The sequence below is a fragment of the Salvia hispanica genome, chromosome 2, assembly GCF_029641045.1.
Source record: "Salvia hispanica isolate PSC_SH4W2 chromosome 2, Shi_PSC_v1, whole genome shotgun sequence".
NCBI classification, from domain to species: domain Eukaryota; kingdom Viridiplantae; phylum Streptophyta; class Magnoliopsida; order Lamiales; family Lamiaceae; genus Salvia; species Salvia hispanica.
Window position 1 is genome coordinate 9300052 of NC_142693.1, and position 23336 is coordinate 9323387.

Consider the following 23336-nt stretch of genomic DNA (forward strand, 5'->3'; position numbering starts at 1 on the left):
GCACTACCAGTCCTGGGCGCTGTTGAAGGAGAAGTAGATGTTTGTTGGAGGTGTGCTGCCCCAATCGACGTCGGCGAAGAAGAGGGCGAAGCGCACCCTCATCAGTGATTATACGAGTAGCGACAGCAGCGCAACTCCAATGGACCTCAACCATCCGGTGTTCGAGGATGATTTCGGCACACCGATGTCCACCCGACGTCCCCTGGCATCTAGGCTGCCAAGGGCAAAGGCAAGGTGACCTCCTCCGCCGTGGCGCCGCCTAACCAGACCCCAAGCCCGACCCCGAGTGCGACCACGGCCCCAACTTTGGATGCGGCACATGCTTACACGGACTTGGTGGCCTCCTCCGACTATAGGACGTTGTTGGACACGCACAACGCCCTCATGCAGGCGACCAACCCAGCTCAAATCGCGTCCTTCCAGCGGATGATCGATGGCCTCAGTTGCAGGCTGGGATTACTAGACTAGCCTCTTTTTATATGCATTGCACTTTTTTTATTTCTAATTTTGTAACTTTTTTTAAAAAATTAAGTAAATGTAGGATTTGTCATCTAATTGTGTTCCTTTTTTTTAAAAATTTATTTAGCTTAATATATTTGCAAACATAAATTAAATACAAAATAAAAGAAAAAACTATAGGACAGGGCTTACGGCGGGTTATAGTCCGCCTCATTGTGAGTGGAAGGAGCGGAGAATAAAATGCTGATATGGCGGTGCATAGAGCGAAACTTAAGACGTCGTATAGTCCGCCTAACTATGGATGCCCTAATAAAACTTTAATGTATATGTAAGCTTCTTTCGAATATGATTCTCGATAAGCATTTGTTTTTTCATTTTTACATAACTGAAAACGCTTTTTATTTTTAAGATATTCGGTTTGGTGCATATCTAGGACCTTCTTGTTGCGATGGATCCACCGAAGAGAAAACTTTATTTGGGAAAGAATAATTAATTAGTGCTTTACTTTGTTTGTAGATTAACGCGTAATCCACAGTTTCTAAACAACAACTCCAATTCCGTATCCTTCAAAAATCCAGTCAACTAAATAGTTAATCAGAAATTCCCCAATTCTTGTCTCTAAATGGACGGAGGAGCTTCCGGCGGCGGCGGCGGTCCGGCGCCTTTCCTGCAGAAGACGTATGAAATGGTGGACGACTCCTCGACCGATGCGATCGTATCATGGAGTGGGAGCAGGAAGAGCTTCGTCGTTTGGAATCCACCGGAATTCGCCCGCCTCCTTCTCCCTTCTTACTTCAAGCACAACAATTTCTCCAGCTTCATTCGCCAGCTCAACACCTACGTATGTCTCGTCTCCATCAATTTAACTCTTATGTCATCCGTTTTCCGCTGAATTGTTCAATTAGGGTTCTGTATTGAACGCTTACTGTTTTACCCGATTTATTTCAATTTCGATGATCATGATTGTGCTGTGTTTGATTCTAGTTGTTGACATCGTTTTCCTAGTAGCTTCATAGGGAATTTGTGCATTGTTGCTGAAAACTTCCTTGTTTGCTTCTCTTTTAGATTTCAATTTTGGATGTAGGAAATTCGTAATCAAATTGGACTTAACCACGGTTGCTAACGTGTAAAGGGCACATTTTTGGTTGTAGGGATTCAGGAAGATTGATCCGGAGAGATGGGAGTTTGCTAACGATGATTTCGTCAAGGATCAGAAGCATCTTCTTAAGAATATACATCGTCGAAAGCCTATCCACAGCCATAGTCAGCCTCAAGGTTCAGTTGATCCTGAAAGAGCGACATATGAGGAAGAAATTGATAAGTTGTCGCGCGAGAAGGCTGCTCTTGAAGGAAACTTATTGGGATTCAAGGAGCAGCACTCTGCAGCTAAGGTGCAGTTGGAAGACTTAACGCAGCGTATAGGTAGCATGGAGCAGAGACAGGAAAAACTACTAAGCTACCTGAATAAGTCGCTTCGAAATCCTGAGTTTGTTGAACGACTTGCTCAGAAGCTTGAATCGATGGATTTTTCAGCGTATAATAAGAAGAGGAGGCTCCCCCAGTCCGATGATGTGCAATCGATCCAGGAGACTGTTTCAGTGGACAATGAGAGCAGCTGCAGGCCCGAGTTCGATTGTACAGAACAAGACCGAGACTTCTGCAATACGCTCAGGCTGGAGTTATCGACAGCTATTTCTGATGTCAACCTGCTTTCACATAGCACACAGAGCTCAAACGAAGATGGGATAAGTCCTCAAGGGAGAATCGAGGGATGGCCAAGAGACATGCATACGAGAACAGAGGGTTTCATATGCCCCCCTGAAACGTTGGAGCTATCAGATACCGGGGCTTCTTTAGATCTACACATGGATTCGTCTTTGTCATGCACAGTGGGACCCAAAAGCCCGAAACTGCACTCCTTGCATAATAGCTCGACTTCAAATGATCAGGGTGATGCTCACCTGTCCTGCCTGTTGAACCTCTCTCTTGCTTCGTCTCATCTGGAGCTCAATAAGAGCCAGAACTCCACCGTGATGCCTCAATCAAGTTCGGATATGTGTACCTCCTCACGGCCAAACAGCGATAATATTGATGTTGGCCATCAGACTTCTACATCTGATAGAACATGTCTGGATGAGGCTCGGGCCTTGTCTTCCTCACCCGATGCTGAAAAGCATGCACCAGCAACAGAGCAGAAACGTGTGAATGATGTGTTCTGGGAACAATTCTTGACCGAAAGACCTGGCTGCTCGGATACTGAAGAGGCCAGTTCTTCTTTTAGGGCTAACCCTTACGACGAACAAGAAGAGAAGAAATCGGTCAAAGGCGTGGCAAGGAACACCAAAGGTATGGAACATCTTACACTCTAAAATTAACTTCATTGCTTTGTTTGGATCTGTTGTGATTCATGGAAATTCATATGTTAGTTTTTTTTTTGGTATTTTTATCTGCCTCATATGATCATCGGCTCATGCATAAACCTTGTAATCTTATGTGGCTAGTGGTTATTTTATAAGAAAAAATTCACCATTTAATCATGTGATTATGATTGTGAATAAGCTTATGAACAACTCGGTTGACTTCAAAAGTGTCTTTAATTTCAGCTGTTCTCAATCAATGCTTGCTTTTTGTTGAAAAGATTACGAGTTATACTCCTTCCGTCCCAAAAGAATATGCACTTTTGATTAGACATGAGTTTTAATGAACAATTGGTAAAGTAATTGGTAAAGTAAGAGAGAAGTAGAAATAAAAAGTAATTAAATTATTGTTAGTGGAGAATGAGTCTCACCTTATTAGATATGAAAGAGTTTTCAAAATTAGAAAGTGAATCTTCTTGTGGGACGGACTAAAAAGGAAAGAATGCGTTATGGGATGGAGGGACTAAGTAATTGGAGTTAAACGAGAGTGTGTAGAACTTATTGATACATTGGAACATAATTTGAAATTTTGAATTAAGAAATGATTTTGTGGCCATGATAAGCCAAGGCTGTAGTGCAAGGCTTTCATTCCTTCTCTTGGGTGTTGTTTGTTTGTTTGTTTTCTTTTTCTTTGGTCATTTCATTATCGAACGTGGGAAACAATAAGACTAATGTCGTGTGTATTTCAATGTAATAACAAAAATATAGTACTATTAATTAGTCACCTTTCATTAATTTTGAACTCCCTCGGTCACATAATGTGGGCCTGAGTTTTGTGAAAAGTTATGAATAATGGATTGAAAAATGTTAGTGGAATATAAGTTAAGTGAGTTAATGGAACCTGAGATCACCTATCATTTATGGTAAAAGTAAAATGTGACTCTTATTGTAGGACTAATGAGAGTATATGACATATATTCGTTTAAGTCGCTCAAACATGAATACATGATTATAGGATGGAGGGGAGTATGTGACATATATGCAATTAAGTCTCTCAAACATAAAATAATCACAAGCTTTGAATTACCGACCACTTAAAATCAAGCAAGGAAATTTAGATTAACTTAAAAAAATTTAAAGCAATCAGCTTTTTATCCAGCAACATATCCATGCATTAATGGTATCGACATTTGAGCAGGGCACATATTTATTCTCAACAAACAAGCTAGTTTTGGTACTCACCTCCGTTCCAACATTTTATTTTCAGCACTCGTTTTGAAAAAATAATACAGTATTAAATAGTTAAAGTGAAAAGTGAGCAAAGTAAGAGAAATAATAATGTAGAGAAGAATCTTATTTACAATATTCTCTTTCTTACTTTACTTTTTCTCCACTTTAACTATTATAATTATTTTTTTTAAATAAGTGCGCAAAATGAAATGTCTCTATTACTACGGAACGGAGGGAGTACAATTTATAACTAAGCGAACCCAATTATTCTAGTTACAAAAGATGGAAGAGAAAATTGCAAAATAGTAATTGAAGTGAAAAGAAGGATATAAATCAGGAAAAAAATGGTGATAGAATTCATAGCCCCCAATAGATGGTTGGCTCTACTTTGGTGCAGTTTTTGCACGAAGAGTGGTCCAATTTTACTAACTTAATCAAATGTTAAAGACCTTCGCTTCGAGTCTATTGCCCTGCCATGCGATCTTTAAATATATGTTGAATGAGCTATAAAAAAGAATAATTATTCACTGCATATATTAGTAAATTTTTATAATTTAATTTGTTTAATTCTCTCTTCTAAACTATTGAATTAATAATAAAGGCCTAAGTTGAAGTATTATTTTTTAGTACTCCCTCCGTCCCATAAAAGTTGAGACAAAACTTTTGGGCACGGAGATTAAGAATTTATATTAAATAAATAGGAGAGATGAAAAAAGTAGGAAAGATAAGAGAGAGTAAAGTAAATGATGGAATAAAATAAAAGTGATTAGATGTTTTGTCTTTAGTTAAAAAAGGAAATGACTCAACTTTGTTGGGACGGACTAAAAAGGAATACGACTCAACTTTTATGGGACAGAGGGAGTACTACAACTACTAGCAAGTATACTAGGTAGTGCAGTATAGCTAATGGTAAGCATAGAAGATATCGAACATAGGAAATGCTATCAAAGATTAACTATCTAAGACTAGACTTCTACTATTTGCCCACACGATTGTGGGTTGGTTTGAATGCTGTGAAAAATACTCTCTCAATCCCCAAAAGTATGAAATTTGGGTTCGGCACGGGTTTTAATGCATTATTAGTAAAATAAGAGAGAGAGAGAGATAGAAAAAGTTTTATATGTACTTTTAGTGGAGAATGGGTCCCACATCTTTAGAGAGAAGAGAGTTTCTAAAATTGGAATGTTCATACTCTTTGGGGACGGACGAAAGGAAATATTGCATACTCTTTATGGACTGAGGGAGTAGTAAATAAACAGAAAGCAAGTAAACAATTGCAATAAAACACAGAGATAAAAGGGATGAGACAAGGGAATTTCAGGGATGTACCTTTACAGTTATGGTTTATACAAGTTCCAACTCCAACACTCTAGCAAAATTCAAAGCTTTAATAGCATGCAAATCCTCCATGCGACACAAAGTAGGTTTCACACTAAGGTCGTCAATCTTAGATTATGAACTCTCAAAAGCACGTAAGAGTCTTATTGTTCTCACTCTCAATTAAAAGTACCATTTTAAGGAGATTAATTGTAGTGTTAACTAAGTTCTTCTAGCATGCAAATCCTCCCTCGATTACCTTAAAAGCTAATAGATCATCACAAAAATGTGTCACGCAAACATGAAGCATTATCCTCAAACGGATATTATATAAATAGAAACTGTATAAATCAAAGTCGTTTCTAACACATCCCTAGAATTCTACAGATTTAGCTACTCATAGACAAATAATCTCCCATATTTGTAAGGAGAACATTGAAAATATAAGAACTAAGATGATAGCTTCAAACTCCTTGAATGATGAACGGTAGAATGAACTCTTAAATATTATTCTCTAGTGTATTAAGCAGTAAAAGGTTTCTTTGATGAAGCTTGAGGGGGTATTTAAAGCCTTAGGGTCGTGCATCATGATATGCTAAATCTTCTATCCTAGTTTGAAAAGTCTTGGAGAGGAATTAGGTAAACTGTTGCACCGCGTTTTCTTAGTGGGCCACTGGGCAATTCCCAACGATCGCTGCTGAGACAGGCCGCTGTTCACAATCCAAAGGTCGCTGGATGTGTTCTTCTTTCAAGCACAAATTTTCGAGACGGGCCGCTGCAGGGTCAGCGGGAGATGGTCACTAGCGGCCGCTAAGTAATGTCCAGCGGACCGCTGGCTGCCTCGAATGCTCCAGACTTCAAACTTCGAATTTTAGCTATCTTTTTAGGCTTTTTTTTGCACATTTCTCACAAAACATGTCAAAATACCAAAATAGATAAAATGTATAAATAATGGAAATGAATTGCAACTTTGACACTGAAAACAGACCAAATAATAACCTTAAAACAGTGCAAATGAAATGCATATGATGAACCTTATATTCATCAATCGAACTAAGATTCAGAGTTACACACATATTCTAGAGTTTTACTAATACAATAAGCCGAAAACAATCAACAATACCAAATTAAATCAATAGAAATTACTCTGTTCCAAAAAAAAAATAGAAACATTTGAAACGATACGAAAACAATCAACAATACCAAATTATATCTTAACTATATACTACCTCTGTCTTAAAAAAAATAGAAACATTTGAAACGATACAAATTTTAACGCATAATTAGTAAAATAAAAAAGAGAAAAAGTAATAGAAGTAATGTTTGGGAATAATGGAACCACGTACTAAAATAGAAAGATTCAAAAATTTCTATTTCTACATATTGAAAATAATTTCTAATTTTAAGCATACGAATATAGTAAGTAACAGTATCATAATAAAAAAATAAACTCAGAATAAAAACTATAGCCCAATACTTCTCCGCCTAATAAGTTTCTTTAGCCCAACTTGTAATGAACCCATAAAAATATAGTACTACTAGCAAACAGATGACACCATAATAATCCATGAACACCCCAAAGTAATTTTTAAGGTATCTTTGAGGTCAGAGTCAGAGGTGACGACTTGGATGTTGAATTCAAACACCTCCACGTCATTCCTAAAATAATAATAAGTCGTCTGAATTGCATATGAGCAAACCGGTAAATCGCTGTCGACGTTCATCTCCCCGACGGTTGATTCCCGCATTTATTATTTTATTGAAATCTAAACAGGAAAAGGTAACTGTATATATGTAAAAATTCAATGGTTTGAACACATTACCACATGGTGTATCCAGTCGATCATGGTTGCCGGAAGAGAGAAAAATGAAGCGAAGAAATATTATTCATACAATTATGATTGGCGGGAGAAATTACGTGACAATATATTCAAACCACTGAATTCTTAGAAGATTATATACCTTAGTTTAATAAAGTAGTAGTAGTAGTAATCAATCTTATTGAAAAGGGAATTAAAATGAAACATGGAATAGAACATCTCGAGCTCCAAAACTGAAACACATGATGTAGCTAGGGACAATAAGTGGAATAGATTGTGTATTCAATAACGGTATACAGGCTGGAATCCTCTCCCACGGCGGTCGAGTAAGTGCCTTGAACCACGTAGCCACGCGCGAACCGGAAAACCCCCGTGCCCCCAACGACAGCCAGCCGGCGTCTCTCTTCTGCCACCTCGTTCCGGCCGGCAACGCTGAGGCTGCTACCGTTGTACTCCCCCGATGTGAAGGCAATGTTGTAGCTCATCGCCATCGCTACATTCGCCATGTCGGCTGAGCTGATGATGCCCTGCGCCTTGCCCAGCGCCTCTGTGTCGGCGCTGGGCCCGGCGGTGATTATGTCGTCGATGACGAACACTTTCCCGAAGGATAGAAGCGCGTCTGTGGAGACGGCGGCGCGTGCGACCTCGTGAACGGTTGCATTCGGGCCGCCCATCACGTCTTGGGCGTAGAATTGAATTTTGGCCAACTTTTCATTTTTGAGGCATAAATGATTTAGCTCAAGTTCATCTATTTCATCACCTATTTTCCGACTATTTATTTGTGTCGCACAGAATAAATAGAGAACAATCAAAATGGCATAAATATTAAGCTTCGCCATAGATAAAAATGTAAACGTAGGGTTTAACTTTAGATATTTGGGGGAAATTCTTGTTAAGTGATGTGGTTTGGATGGGTTTATAATTATATAGTGAGTTGATGAAATTGCTGATTACGCAATTAACAACAATTGGGTATTTTTAATCAGGTTTTATATGATCAATTAGTAATAGTTTTGACTTTCTTATACATGACTATTGACTTAGTACGCCTATGAATAAATGTCAAATTTTGAATTGAACAGATTTTAAGTAATTTCAATCAGGTTTTATATAACTAATTAGTTATAAAAGACGGTTGACTTAGTACGCCTTTGAATAAATGTTAATTTTTGATTTTAACAAATTTTAAATAATGTAAAAAGAATAAAGGGATAATGTTTAGCAAATGACTATAAATCTTAGTCGCGGTTTGATTTGTTCTAATTGAGGGATGACTAATTATCATATGATTATTCATGCATCTAAGATCGAGTTATGAGATTCAATCTCATAAACCAAACACAATATATATTTAATTTGAAGATATAATTTTGCAAATTAAACAATCACTTACTGTATTATACAATTTTTTTGGAGGATAAGTTAATTGAATATGAAGTCAAATTTACTAAAATAATAAAATTAAAATAGATATTTTAAAATGACAATATGATATATTTAATGGCAAACAAATGCAGTGTGATTTTCATTCGGAGATATTTTAATTGTATTAGTCAAAGAGTGTTTTCTTCGTATAATTTTCTTGTTTTTTATTCTAAATTTCTCTTAAATTCCAATTGAGATTGATTGAGACTATGGAAATTTCTTTCAAACTAAGAGACTTAGTTGGCCTGCCTACAGGATATGAACCAGGTGTCATGTGAAAATAAATACTTATATTCAACCGAATTTTGTATTATTTGTTTTCGTCAATATCGTGTTCCATGCGCAAGAGATCTTCGTCTTCCATGCGTAAGAGATCTTCTATGTTATTTAATTTCCTATCCAAATTTACTTCAATATTAAAAAACGGATTTATGCAGAAAAAAGTGTCCTGAACAATTAATATTGTTTTTGCACGTGTTTCAATTTTAATGCCCTCAACAAATGAAGGACATTTTATATTTAAATCCCAAATAAATCATATACTATCAAGTTTTCAAATATATACTCCACTAAATAGATATTTATAATACAAAATAAAAAAATATTTATTCTTGAGTGTGTTTATGTATAGATTGTCATTCAAATTTACAAGCTAACTAAACACATAAAATGCAAAAAGATAATAATCCCTTGAGTTATTAAGGATCACATATAAGAAGTTTAGACTGCGGCATGATGACCGCAATTAATGATCGCCAGTGTTTACCTCCCGGTTGAATATAATTAGTATAGTTTTTTATTTATAGGGTAGAAATGTTCTTTAAAAACTCTCTAATTGTATTTAGTCAAACAATTTTTACTGTTAAACGATTGAAATACAATGATAATATAGACATGGTCAAAAGAATATTTATTAAAACAAAGTGAATTCGAATCTGGTGACCCGTTCTAGATGATTTTTTTTATATATAAAATCAATACCCCAAAATTTAATCTATATAGTATTTTAATCTATCTCTTAAAAATAGAAACGTTTTATTTTAAAAAATAGTGGATAAGTTGTTGTGCGAGCGTTCAGGTAGCATGGAAATCAGAGAGGAGAAACTAAGCTACGTACATGAATAAGTCACTTTGAAATCGTGACTTTGTTGAACGAAAGCTTGAATAGATGAGGTGATGGTCACATGTCCTGTTTGACGCACTATTTTTTAGCACTATTAATACATGCAAGTATACAGAGCAGCAATAATATAGCTAAAGGTTAATACCGGATATCGAACACGGGGAAAATAAACACGGATTATCTATCTTCTACTAAAACTCAATTACTATTTGAAAAACCGAAAAGATTTTTGAAAGCTTTGAAAATTGAAAGCAATTGAAAGCAAATAACACTGATTGTAGATAAATCACAGAGATAAAAATATAGAGATAAGGGAATTTCAGGGATGTGCGTTTACTGTTATGGTTATACAAATTCCAAAATACAATGCCCTAGCACAGTTATTACTTTGATAGGACGAGTTACCTAGCTTATGATCATGCGATGCAAACGTTGATTACTAACATTAGGGTTGTCAATCCTAATACGTAACTCCTTAAAGCTCCTAAGACCCTTGAAAAGTCTTCACTCTCAATTAACAGTGCCGTTTTAAAGGAAGCTAATTGTAGTGTCTTCTAAGTGGACCTAACTCGCTAGAACTCTCTCACAGTTATTAAGCAAGTGATATTTGATCATGCACGATTATGTCACTCAATCATGAAGCTTCCAACACAACTTAGGGTTGTTGACATTTGATATTCTCGGTATTAAAATGTGAATTATAAGTGTTATTTTTTAGTTGTTGACATTTTTAATACGAGTTGTTGACATTTGATATTCTCGGTATTGAAATGTGAATTATAAGTGTAATTTTTTAGTTGTTGACATTTTAATACGAGCTGTTGACATTTGATATTCTGGCTATTGAAATGAAATTACGATAATACCCCTAGTTGACATAATCTACTTGCAGTTGACTGATAAGTCGTATTCTAAGTCTTGGTTACTGGTCAGTATGTCGTGATTTACATGTATTATCCACAAAGAAGTTGCTTAAGTGTGCAGGAAAAGGGTTCAAGTCAGTAGGCGAAGGTTCAGACAACTTAGGTGAAAAGAGCGCTAGAAGGGTGCAATACTGACCAGGATGCATGCCAGAGAGAAGGCTCGAGATGGAGAAGAAGGATTGCTGGGATGATCAACCATAAACAAGGGCAAAAGAGTCATTTTGCGAAGGAAGTCTACCCTAAAAGTAAGGGCAAGCCTCCCTATAAAAGAAGCCATTTGGAGAGAAAGAAAGGAGTTCGGCCACTACACTTAGCTAGAGTTCTCTCTCGAAAAAATCATTTTCCTTCGGCATTGTCCACATCTTTTCGTTCCTCGCCACAACAATGGTCACCTAAAGTTCCAACGTCCACCGGAGAACCACCGTCCATCATTCCAGCCAGTCTGTTCCGTACTAGTAGCAGTTTCATCGCCCGGAGTGGCAAAACAATCTTTAATCGCTTTCTTAGTTTAAATCTTTACCTGCTTTCTTTCGTTGGATCTGTTGCAAACTTAAATCTTGTTATCATTTGAAGTATTTTGTTGAGATCCAAACGCTTTTAGTAATGGAGTTGGTTTTATGCATCTCTTTTGGTTCGAATCTGTTTCATTCTGCCTAGGTAGCTTAGATCTAATTATTGCGTTTATTTTCTAAGTGTTTAAGCATGTTTTCGTTTGAGTAGGCTAGATCTGAGTTTGTTAACTGGAATTTCGAGTTTCTTTGTTTCAGTTTAAGGTTTTATGCATGAGTTTTCTATTTTACGTTACTGTTGCCACCTTGCATGTGAGTCAGTCGGAGTAATCTGGAGTTATTAGCCGTTAATCTTTGAGTTTAAGCTTTTTAATTTATGGGTCTTATGTTTGAAGCTATGAATCTGAGTTCATCCATGGAGTTTGTATTCATCTAAATTCTATGCATACTTGTTGAAGAAGAAAACATCACAATCCACTTTTTCTTGGACCACTTTTACTTTTTTCTTTTGTCCTTTCCTTTTAAGTTGGTACCCTACAGACCTGTCAGAGTAGCCACCCAACCACCACATATCCTCTGTTATTCCAGATTTCCTTATTTAGTAATTGTTTTACTTTTCACATGCCTCTGAAATACCTTGTCCCCTATTTTCACGTACACAGCCACATATCGATCACTTTCACGCCTACCAGTCAATAGAGTACCACATTTAATTTTTGTATAGGTAGAACCTCAACCTGATTCACTTGGATTTTACATGGTTTTAGAGGGTAGTTTTACTTGGATTTGATCGTATATTGTGTATTTTGAGACATGGTTATAGCTACTTCTCTATGATATTGGTATTTTGGCCATTTTGTGAAGTATGTGTAGAAAAAGGGTCAAAAATGAGCTTAAATGGCGAAAGGAGGCATCCAGGATCAACAAGGACGAAAACGCAGTACGAAGCTGGCGACTCGCCAGCTTCGCCCATTACCAATCTGGCGACTCGCCTGGACAACCGCCCAAAATCGCCAAGAGCAGCTGGCGATCCGCTAGCTTCACCATACAACGAACCTGGCGACCCGCCAGGTTCGGCCGACAGTTCAAAACAAGGAAATTTCGAGCCCTATTTAACCTAATATGCATGAGACGACTCCTACACCATTCTACACGCCTCCTACCCAAAAATACCACTTTTTCACCTAGGAAGAAGAGAAGAACGAGCAGAGGACGAGTATTTATCGCAAGATCAAAGACGAGACCTCCAATCCGCCCAATCTGATTCTAGGAGTTCATCTTTTAGTTTTATTCTTGTTCAAACAATGTTTTTGAATATTTCTTTGAATATTTTTTGACTTTTGTGATGAACATGAGTAGCTAAATCCTTCGTAGAGTTCTACGGGGGAGATACAATGATTCTTATGTTTAATTGATTTCCTTTTTCTATGTCTTGGCTCATGTGGTTATTTTGACTTCTCTTGTGCTTATATATTTATTTGATTGATCACCTTATAAATGCATGTGGATTTTACTACAATACTCGGGAGATGATTAGTTTAATTTGAAAGAAGAGAAGTTGACATCTTTTCCAATATAATCGATAGATTTGAGCCTTTGAATGAAGCTAAGTGTCTTAGGAGCTTTTAGGAGTTGTTACCTTAGTTCTAGGAAGGAATCTTTGCTTACTATTTGCTACATTAGCCCCGTACATTTGCGGGTTTACTTGTGTTAAAAATAAGTTGAGTCAAGTTTTTGGCGCCGTTACTTGTGTTAAAAATAAGTTGAGTTAAGTTGGTGCCCTACAGACCTGTCATAGTAGCCACCCAACCACCACATATCCTCTGTTATTCCAGATTTCCTTATTTAGTAACTGTTTTACTTTTCACGTGCCTCTGAAATACCTTGTCCCCTATTTTCACGTACACAGCCACATGTCGATCACTTTCACGCCCACTAGTCGGTAGAGTACCACATTCAATTTTTGTCCAGGTAGAACCTCAACCAAAGCGTGGTAGCTAACCAAAACCTTCCATATTATCACTACAATTGTCCTAACGTGTCAATCTCTGTGGGATTCGACCCTTATCTCCACTATACTAGCCAGTAGAAGTGAGTTGAGGAATTTTATTGATACCAGGTTTAGGTTGTCGTGCCAACGACTCAGCTAGGTTGGGATTTTCATCCTGATCAGTTGGATACGCATCCGCATCCGCATATAACACAACACCGAAAACCTGCACTTTCATTGACATTTCGAAATGAATGGCTGAAAATGGATCTCAGTTCTCAATTAAGCTAAAAAAAATCTCAACCTAACAGGACCCTATATATATATATATATATCTCATCCACTAGATTGAGGGAATGGATGGACTAGATTAAATTGAGTAAACTGATCCCGTGTTGCATTATTTGTACTAATATGTGCATTATAAGGGTATAAGAGTAAAAACATATTGGCTGTAAAAGCAAAAAGCATCGTAGGTCGCCGATTCAGAGGTTTGAAGTACTGATTTCTAGTTTCGGGCACGACAATTGATTGTCTGACCGATTTTCGTTTCTAAACGTGGGTTTTTAAAGTTCCGATTTTTGGGTAAAAACACTTGTTAGCGTCGGTTTTTGACAATTTCTGGACCGTAGTCATCGATTGACTTCGTTCTTCGAATAATGCACGAATTTTATGGATCAATTTTTCTGGAAAAAAAATGAAATCGTATGCGTGTGAACTAGGGTTCGGTCAATTAGTTAATTTTATAGTTTATTGCTGACTTGTTTGTGGTAAATGCCCGATTATGTTTGTTTTGGTTTCTGGATATTGTCAAGTTTGTTCGGTTTTGTTTGGTTTCTGGCAATTTTCGAATTTTTGTTCAGTGTGTGGTCGATTCTTTCCATTATTGACGATTTGGTTGATTGTTGTGTAATATCTCTGATTTTGGTCTAACTGGATGTAGGAATTCAACTGATTTCGTTGTTGTGTACTAGAAAACATCAATGACGAAGCGAGGAAGACCATTCAAGAGTCAACCAACACAGTCAGAAGGTTTCATAATTGTTTCCCATGTTCTGATGCATTTTTCGTTGTGTTTGCTACATTATTGATGAGAAATCGTGCATTGTAACTCTGTATCCATGGATAAAAGGATGCATTATTGTTACTGTTGTGTGTTTCATGAATTGGTGTGCATATGAAACGATTGGTGCACAATGAGAGGAAGCATTATTTGTTGGCTGTGTGTAATCTAAATGGATGATTTAATTGAATTGATGCATTATTTCTTCATTCTATATACAGATTAGTACAATAGGAGATGGACAGCATCAAGTATTTACATTATTTGAATACTGTGCAGTATTCAGTTTAAAATGGACATTATTAAGTAATGGTTGTTATGGTTTGAAGTAAAACCTAATCTGTACTGGTTTTAAGTTTGAATCTTTGCATTATTTACCAAATTTGTATCATTATATGTTTACATTATTAGTCGCTTAACATGCATTATTATGATGATATTATGCATTACAAAGTACAAATTTTACATTTTTGAGAATACTCATGTGATACATGTCTCTGTCTTATTTTGGTCAGCAAGTAAGCAGCGTCGAGTTGATTTTGAGGAAGCAGTAGATGATGTTATTCCAATTGCATTAGCCTAGAAGCTTTGGCATAGATTAGCCGAGGACAAAGCAGAGACCAGTACATCTCGTGAAGATGTTGAGCCCCGGAAAACTAAAGGAAAAAAGGCAGACCATCTGTATTGTTGTCGCACCACAACGGAGTTTCTGAATGCTTTACAAAGTCTGACTCCTAGGCAGAAAGAAGCTGTAAAGGAATTGGAAGTGAAAATATCGAACTTGTTGCTTAGCTAGTGGTGAACAATATCAAGTGTTATGAATTGGTAGAAATCGGGTCTATTTTCGTATTATGTGATTATAGGATGATCTTACATCTACATAATGGATGAAAATTAACTTATAATGTATGATTTGGCATTAATAATGTATTATAAGAATAACATAATGTAAAAATGAACAAATTTGGTGATTATGCGAATGACATTAATCAACATAATTTGATCATCAAGTATCCAACATAATGGCTAAAAATGAAATAAATATGTATGATATGTAAATAGTAATGTATAAAATTTAATGAATAATGCACTTTATAGTACTACTCGCATTTTATTGTATGTAATGTGATCATAATGCCCTTAACAGTACTAATTGCGTACATTAAGTTATGTGATTCGTTTAATATAATGTACAATTGTACTAATGATAATGGACAAAAACATAGTAATAATGTAATATATGTAAAGAATAATGTATATAGATACTATTGCGTAAGATGTTGAGCCCCGGAAAACTAAAGGAAAAAGGCAGACCATCTGTATTGTTGTCGCACCACAACGGAGTTTCTGAATGCTTTACAAAGTCTGACTCCTAGGCAGAAAGAAGCTGTAAAGGAATTGGAAGTGAAAATACCGAACTTGTTACTTAGCTAGTTGTGAACAATATCAAGTGTTATGAATTGGTAGAAATCGGGCGTCTATTTTCGTATTATGTGATTATAGGATGATCTTACATCTACATAATGGATGAAAATTAACTTATAATGTATGATTTGGCATTAATAATGTATTATAAGAATAACATAATGTAAAAATGAACAAATTTGGTGATTATGCGAATGACATTAATCAACATAATTTGATCATCAAGTATCCAACATAATGGCTAAAAATGAAATAATTATGTATGAAATGTAAATAGTAATGTATAAAATTTAATGAATAATGCACTTTATAGTACTACTCGCATTTTATTGTATGTAATGTGATCATAATGCCCTTAACAGTACTAATTGCGTACATTAAGTTATGTGATTCGTTTAATATAACGTACAATTGTACTAATGATAATGGACAAAAACATAGTAATAATGTAATATATGTAAAGAATAATGTATATAGATACTATTGCGTAAAACAATAAGTTATTGTAGCTAATAATGCAAAAAAAACAGAACAATAATGCATTGTTATTGTGCATATAATGTACCAAAATGTACGACTGATGAGAATAAGTTAATGGATTAATGACAAAGTCGAATACGAAGAACAATAAAAAAAAGGGGGAATGAGCTTCGTGAGCATCAACAAATCGTCAACATTTCCTCTTGCCCTTGCGCAACGCATTCTCTTTCTCCATCTCTTTAAGCATTGTACAATTCCTAGAGTCGTGATGGCTCATCTCGTATCAAAACCAACAGCCCGGGCATACACGTCGTAAAAGGCGAAACCAAAATCTAGTGTTTGGAACTTCTGACCGACGACCGGCTTCAGTTCCGGAGAACATTCAGGTATAACGAACACTATATATAAAATCATAACAAAAAACATATGAGAAAATCTGTTAATTATAGGACATATATCGTACATTACTGATTAGAAAGAATGCATTATACCTTAATATTTGTACATTAGATTTTCTGCAAACTCGTCGACTTAACCTAATACTACACCCTAGCCCCAATGATTGCTAAACCCTTGGGGAATAAATTAAACTCGGCCAATACATTCAAACACGACAAATCTAAACACCAAACCCTGAAATTGAATAACACAAATAAATCAAAACGCTCATAAAACCTCAATGCAATGAACGACAACTCCACCAAAACGATATTTACATAAACAAATCAGTTTTGTAATCATCATACGAAATACTTAAATTACCTTCTTCCATTGGTAAAGATAATGAAAATTATGCACGACTACTCCAATATAAGCGGTTTTGTTCTAGGATAAAAATACGATGAAGATTTCTGCCAGACGTGTAGAATATCGTTTGTCTTCAATGGAGAATGATAGAATAATAAACAATGAAAGAAAAGAAAGAGAAATATGCGTGAGATTTGAGGGAGAGATTATGCGTGAGATTTGAGGGAGGAAATCATGGAAGATACCATATCTGAACATTATTCCTATACCAAAATTAACCTTTTCCTATTATTTTAATAATTTAAATAATCATAATCTGCTTAATTTTCGTCCATTAGATCATCAAAATCGTGGGGCTAGGATTTAGAAGGAAAAAGAACAATAATTAGAAAAAGGATATGAATACATCCCTATATATATATATTGCGTTGACTGATGAAAGAGAGTGACAAGGATGATGTGTTATATTGTGCTATATGTGTTATTTATATGAGATTTATGCGCCTAAAAATGATCCAAAGTGGAGTGATTATCTCAAAACTATATATTTTGTTGATTGATATATAAAGTGAAAAGTTGTCAGAATGGTATGTTATATTTGTGCTATAGTTGCGACGTGTATTATTTTGATTAACATACGGCATATCATTATTGAAAGTAAGTCGTTATTTATAAATGAATCTATTAGTTGTTTGATCTGATGGAATTATTGGGGGTTGAAACTGTTATCTATTTAAAATTGATGCATGTGCTTAAAGGCTATGGTGTCTCAAACTATATATATTGTGTTGGTTGATGAATTAAATGATAAAGTTGTTAGAGTAAATTGCTATATTTACACTATATTGGGATAAGATTATTTTGGTTGACAAGTATCATATTATTATTTGAAAGTGCAACTTGTTTATATAATTATGTTTGTTCTATCACTTCTATGATTCGACATATTTATTTGGTGGCGAATATGATTTGGTTGATAGGTTGCTAGTATACTAACGTTCAAAGTACAATTTTATTTATCTGATTATGTTTGTTATATGATGTGACATAATTGATATTATATGAAATGGTTTATTGATTGATATTAGATTGGGAGATGACATATAAATAGATGTTGTACGACTTTCCAGGTATCAAAGTTATTACTTTGTGATTGTGTTATCGATGGAAATCTTAGGGATTATATTGAGGAATACGGTTACACTACGAGCTTAAGCTCACCTTTGTAGATATGTATAGTTGATAGTGTTCTTTGTTGTAGCAGGTTGCTAACTATGCAATGTGTGTGTATGTGTCATGTTAAAAAAAAAAGTACACAGTTGAAATACTTATTCGTAATAAGAGGTTGAGTGTATCGAAATGTGACACCAATTATATGGTTTAATAAATCAAGTAAAGGGTGTTATAATACCTCCCAACAAAATTTCCTACGATATAATTTTTAACACCATCTATGTCTTGAAAACCATCTCCATAGTAAAAATAAATAACAAATTCACCAATGCAAATAAGAAAGTGGAACAAAATTGCATCATAATAAGTAAACACTTTCATTTAAAATAAATTGTCCATGTGTTTGCTTGGCGTGTGTTTGGAGTACCATTATTTAGAAAATACTAGCAAGTAATAATAAAATCCTTTTTAGGCCTATTATCAAATATGTAGAGGGTAAGCATCCCTAACAAAAGAATGAAAATCACTAAATCCTACCAAAAACATAGTTTGATATTGATCACATAACTTACCTATGTCACATTTCTTCATAACATTTGGATGACTTGGGACCACCAACAACTTTATCAACCATTTAGAAATCACTGTTGCGTCCAAAGAGAGGAGAAATAGTGAGAGACGTAATGGAAAAATGGGTGAGAAAGGTGAAAGGGTGAAAACGATGGTAAAGAGATGAAAAATGACAATGGTTTTCTTTTTGTCCATGTTAAATTTTCTTTATTCTCATTTTTTGCCATATTTTTATTGGAATGAAAGTCCATATATTTACTGACAAATAACCTAAAAAGTAAATAATAATCAACTACATTGAACAAACAAAAAAGGAGTGCGACCTTAGGAGGGGTAATTACACCTTACATACAAAATGTTTCAATTGAGTACAAAATATTTTAAGTTAATAAATATTATATAAAAAGCTTGACTAGTGTTTCAAATTAGTACATTCCGTTTAAAAATCACTAACATCGTTACTTTTTCTTATTTGTAATCCTTTCGACTCTAAAAGTAGCTACAAATATTAGCTGAAAGTTAAATGTGCATTCATTGCTTGATAAAATGCTCATATGACAATGCATAAGGTATTATTTAGAGAAATAATATCATTTTTTAGGGCGTAATTTTGGAGAAAAATAAGATAAAGTAATAGTGGTAGTGATTTTAGATGAAATGTACTAATTCGTAACATTAATCAAACTTTTTGTATGGTATTTATTAACTTAAAATATTTTATACTCAATTGAAACATTTGTGAAACATTTTATATGTACATTGTAATTACCCCACCTTAGGACTGGGGCGGATCTCCTACACCACTTTCCCTACTCCCTTCCGAGGACAGGACAGAGGGAGTATATATTTAAAAATTCTGGGTGGACATGAAATACTCCATGAGGTGTATATGTAGATTGTTTATGCTAAGTGGTATAGTGGGAGAGGGGTTTGGAGTGGTTTAGGATTCGGGCGTTGGTTTATTTCAGCAGCAACTAGACTTAGAGTGAGAAGGATGGCAACGGATATGGTTGTTTTACAGCATGCAGAGGTGGAAAATGGGTGCTGTAATAAAGGACCAGGTTATGCTTCTCCGCTTCAAGCCATGTCTGGCCCTAACGAAGCCTTAATCTATGTTACTTGTATATATACTGGTAATATTTCCACTTTCTTCTTCGATTCGATTTATTGGGTTCAATTTCTTGATATTTAGTTTGATGTGCAATTTTTTTGGACTTTTTCTTTTTTGCCTGTGGAGTGGAGTGTTTGTTTTTTTTTGTGATTGAATTTGAAGGAAATAATTTCTTGCTGGAACAGATTAATAGTTTCTTATCTATCACCAATTAAGAGGAAATTATAGTGTTCTGTTACTACCAAATTTTGTTAATGTGGTATGCTACAATTAATTTTGAACAAACGGTATGCTGATTACTATATTTATACAAGTAGATAATTAGCTGGAATTAAAAAGGAAAATGCATCAGTGGCGTTTATGTTTAGGTATTCAAGGGGTTTATCAGTTGAAACACTGTAAAAGAGTTTAGTAGAAAATGGGATACTGCTTGTTATGTAGCTAATGATGCTGGTTTTTGGAAACTTTGCTGCTTTTTTTTTTTTTTTTTTTTTGACTTTAATAGGAACTGGAAAAGAGAAGCCAGATTACCTTGCTACTGTGGATACTGATCCGAATTCGCCAACGTATTCCAAAGTCATTCATAGGCTGTCCATGCCTTACCTTGGAGATGAACTGCACCACTCTGGATGGAATGCTTGCAGCTCTTGCCATGGCGATCCATCAGCTGTGAGACGCTTTCTTGTCCTCCCTTCCCTACTGTAAGTAGGCCTTATTTTTCTACGCTTCCCTTGCCTCGTTGTGCTAATCATGTACTATTACAAATGGATTGTTTAAGTTGTTTATTTACAGCAACATTTCAGTTCTTTGTAGTCTTACAAATGTCTTATTATTTCTGTGCTCGCTTACGTTGTTCTCTATTTCTCAGGTCTGGGCGCATATATGCCGTTGATACTCAAAAGGATCCGAGGGCTCCATCTTTGCATAAGGTCGTTGATCCCAAGGATATAATAGAGAAGACGGGGCTGGCATATCCTCACACAGCTCACTGTCTCGCGTCTGGTGAAATCATGGTGTCATGTCTTGGAGATAAAGATGGGAATGCTGAAGGAAATGGATTTCTACTACTGGATTCTGACTTTAATGTCAAAGGAAGGTAGACGTCTGCTCATGGATTATTAACAAATATTGTAATCCGTTGAATAGGTGATTGTTGAACTCATGTCATGCGACTTTACCTTACCTCTGGAACGTGACTAGTCATGTGTTTCAATTTTGTTTTGAGAAGACATTATGAAATGTGAATGCTCGGACAGGTGGGAGAAACCGGGGCACAGCCCCCTTTATGGCTATGATTTCTGGTACCAGCCTCGACACAAGACCATGATCAGCACATCGATGGGAGCTCCTTCCACTTTTATCAAAGGTTTCAACCTTCAGCATGTTTCTGATGGTTTATATGGGAGACATTTGCACGTCTACAGCTGGCCAGGAGGAGAGCTGAAACAGACGTTGGATCTTGGAAATAATGGCCTCGTACCTTTGGAGGTTAGTACTAGTATGCTACATTATCATTCTCCTATAAACGATGATCTATTCAATTTATCCACAGATAAGATTCTTGCATGATCCAGCCAAAGATACAGGCTTCGTGGGATGTGCTATGGCAAGCACTATGGTAAGGTTTTTCAAGAAGGCAGATGAGACTTGGGGTCATGAGGTAGCAATATCAGTGAAGCCACTCAAGGTGCAGAACTGGATTCTACCCGAGATGCCTGGTCTTATAACTGACTTCTTGATATCCCTTGATGATCGTTTCCTCTACCTTGCCAACTGGTTTCATGGCGACATCAGACAGTATAACGTTGAAGATCCTGCAAATCCGCGTTTGGTAGGCCAGGTTTGGGTGGGAGGCTCAATCCAGAGAGGAAGTCCTGTTGTGGCAGAGGCGGAAGATGGCACAACATACCAGACCCAACTACCTCAAGTCCAAGTAGGCCTCTTTTTCTTCTCAACGAAGTATGCTCAAGCTCGATTCGTTTACTATTATGTCCAACTCGAGTAGTTAATTCAACTGAGCTTATTTGAGCCAATTATTCATTATTTCATTATAATAAATGAAGTTAATTAGTAATAACATTTGATAGTGTTATTACTAATTAAAATGTAAAAGAACCAAGTTCACTGAACGAGCTTTTATCGAGTTGAGACCCAAACAACTCACATCAAAACTTTTGTAGTGTCATCTCCTAGGCTCATCATTTTCAATAATGTATCGACTTTAGGGGCACCAACTAAGAGGTGGGCCGCAGATGATACAACTGAGCTTGGACGGGAAGCGCCTGTATGTTACAAACTCACTGCTCAGTGCTTGGGACTGTCAGTTTTATCCGGAGATGGTGGAGAAAGGCAGTCACATGCTCCAGATTGATGTCGACACGGAGAGGGGAGGTCTAGAGATCAACCCTAGGTTCTTCGTGGACTTTGGAGCTGAGCCAGATGGCCCGTCCCTCGCCCACGAGATGAGGTATCCTGGTGGAGATTGCACTTCAGACATCTGGATGTAAAATTTCTTTTCTGGACATGGTTTTAGTAATGGTTGCAGCAGCCAAACTTGATTCGGATTATATATAGATCATAAAGTGCAACCATATATATAGTACGAGTATGTTATTCTATGAAACTTTATTTAGTTATACAGTGTACTTTGATCATCTTCATGGTTTGTAACAGAAAATTGTCAGACATGTGACATTAATAGTAATATTAGTGTAAGAAATATTATAGTAATACTTCAGACATATTACACTTCAGACATCTGGCTGTAAATCTTATTGTATTTTCTTTTCCAGATGGATTATATCTAGAAAATAAAATGCAACCATATTTGTGATTCGATGTAAATTGATGTAATTACAAAGTGTATTTTGATCATCTTCAAGGTTTGTAACAACATGTTTTCGACATGGGACATTATATATACTAGTTTTAGGAAAAATCAGGGTCCTTACTTATACTATTGTCTTTTGTTTTGATTAGATTTGTATACTATTTTTATGTTTTAATAAGTTCTTTCTTTTTTATTTTTTTTATTTTAATCAATCCTTATATTTAACATTAGTTTACTTTTATGTTACTAGATAATATTCAGTGGATCATTTCTTTTCAGCACAAGACTAAGAAAGCACAAGACTAAGAAAGAGACGTTTAGTGTTTTAAGTGGGTATGTTAATAAAGTACATACCAAATCTGAAAATTAAAATAGGATCTGAGTTTCTAAAATTCATTCGCATTCATTTCAGTCATTAAGAAAACCAATCTGAAAACTAAAATATATATGGGATGAGGGCCCGACTAACCCTCCATCTTGAATAGGGGTGGCGAAACGGGTTACTTGCAGATACCCATACACAATTTTAGCCAAATTTGTTGTCCCAATATCCGCCCTTCGATATATCGGGATTACCCGATACCCGTGTCAGGTAACCCGTACCGACATTGCGGGTACTCGTACCCGACCCAAAATCCTATTTAAATATTTGAAAACCATAGTAGTTGTCAATGTTCCCTAATTTACTTTATTAATATCGATGGTAAGCTTTGAATGAGAATAAAAGTGAGGGGACACTCTGTAGCTAGTTCCAGTTAGTTTTCAACTATGTTCGTTGAAATAT

At 35.8% G+C, this 23336-nt stretch overlaps 2 protein-coding genes and 1 pseudogene across 2 annotated transcripts; 2 read left to right on the forward strand and 1 right to left on the reverse strand.

Moving 5' to 3' along the window:
- The first annotated feature begins 899 nt into the window (after window positions 1-899).
- AT-HSFA5 (winged-helix DNA-binding transcription factor family protein) lies at window positions 900-3046 on the forward strand. The gene is made up of 2 exons (XM_048101320.2): window positions 900-1300; window positions 1611-3046. The coding sequence occupies exons 1-2, from the start codon at window positions 1082-1084 to the stop codon at window positions 2826-2828; spliced, it is 1437 nt and encodes a 478-aa protein (XP_047957277.2). The 5' UTR covers window positions 900-1081; the 3' UTR covers window positions 2829-3046.
- A 4297-nt stretch (window positions 3047-7343) lies between these two features.
- Window positions 7344-8126, reverse strand: LOC125186422 (dirigent protein 1 pseudogene; annotated as a pseudogene).
- An 11272-nt stretch (window positions 8127-19398) lies between these two features.
- Window positions 19399-22475, forward strand: LOC125214982 (selenium-binding protein 1-like). The gene is made up of 6 exons (XM_048116250.2): window positions 19399-19744; window positions 20228-20423; window positions 20591-20818; window positions 20979-21210; window positions 21275-21655; window positions 21948-22475. Exons 1-6 carry the CDS (start codon window positions 19606-19608, stop codon window positions 22227-22229), a joined length of 1458 nt encoding a protein of 485 aa, XP_047972207.1. The 5' UTR covers window positions 19399-19605; the 3' UTR covers window positions 22230-22475.
- The last annotated feature ends 861 nt before the right edge of the window (window positions 22476-23336 follow it).

Coding starts and splice junctions, on each gene's coding strand:
- AT-HSFA5 (XM_048101320.2), top strand. CDS start 1,082: ATGGACGGAGGAGCTTCCGGCGGCGGCGGCGGTCCGGCGCCTTTCCTG. Junction 1,301..1,610: donor TTCGCCAGCTCAACACCTAC/GTATGTCTCGTC, acceptor TTTTGGTTGTAG/GGATTCAGGAAGATTGATCC.
- LOC125214982 (XM_048116250.2), top strand. CDS start 19,606: ATGGCAACGGATATGGTTGTTTTACAGCATGCAGAGGTGGAAAATGGG. Junction 20,819..20,978: donor GACTTTAATGTCAAAGGAAG/GTAGACGTCTGC, acceptor ATGCTCGGACAG/GTGGGAGAAACCGGGGCACA. Junction 21,211..21,274: donor ATGGCCTCGTACCTTTGGAG/GTTAGTACTAGT, acceptor ATTTATCCACAG/ATAAGATTCTTGCATGATCC.